The following is a 478-nucleotide window of genomic DNA, read 5'->3' on the forward strand; positions in this document are numbered from 1 at the left end:
TAGCAACGCAAGGACATTGTTTATCTTCTCTAAACAACCCATTCACCTCTTCAAGGACACATCGCTGAGCATATACTACTGTGAGTGGTTCTGCTAATTTCTAGTTCCGTTACGTCATGGACCAAGAACTACAGCAGAGTGAATGTATCCTGACTAGTCCTCTGGCAGACTTTACACAATTGCACGGCTAAGCCGAGCCTAGCAACGAACAGTTCAAAGGAGTAGAACGTTTGTTTAGTAAGATTCGATTTTTCACTTTCTGGTGAACCGTTCTCTAGACCGGACGGACGTAATTTTCACGAGTGTCACTGAGTGATTCACATTAGTAGAGTAATTTTATGAAAACAACTCTTGTGCAATTTTCGCTTGTTGGTGTATTCGGTGGTAGGTGCATCGATTAGTGATCATGGATGAGGCAGATGATGGCGACGAGCAGGATATGGATATTGACGGCGATCAACTCGATGGAGATCCTGAT

At 43.5% G+C, this 478-nt stretch overlaps 1 protein-coding gene across 1 annotated transcript in view; it reads left to right on the top strand.

Moving 5' to 3' along the window:
* The first annotated feature begins 307 nt into the window (after positions 1-307).
* The window catches only part of LOC126579810 (dynein axonemal heavy chain 5-like), a 40,651-nt gene continuing 40,480 nt past the window's right edge, over positions 308-478 (top strand). Inside the window, exon 1 of the mRNA XM_050243439.1 lies at positions 308-478. This exon is cut by the window's right edge and continues 150 nt beyond it. Within this exon, the coding sequence (XP_050099396.1) occupies positions 407-478 (72 nt within the window). The 5' untranslated portion in view covers positions 308-406.

This window comes from Anopheles aquasalis, chromosome Y (assembly GCF_943734665.1).
Source record: "Anopheles aquasalis chromosome Y, idAnoAquaMG_Q_19, whole genome shotgun sequence".
In the NCBI taxonomy this organism is placed as follows: domain Eukaryota; kingdom Metazoa; phylum Arthropoda; class Insecta; order Diptera; family Culicidae; genus Anopheles; species Anopheles aquasalis.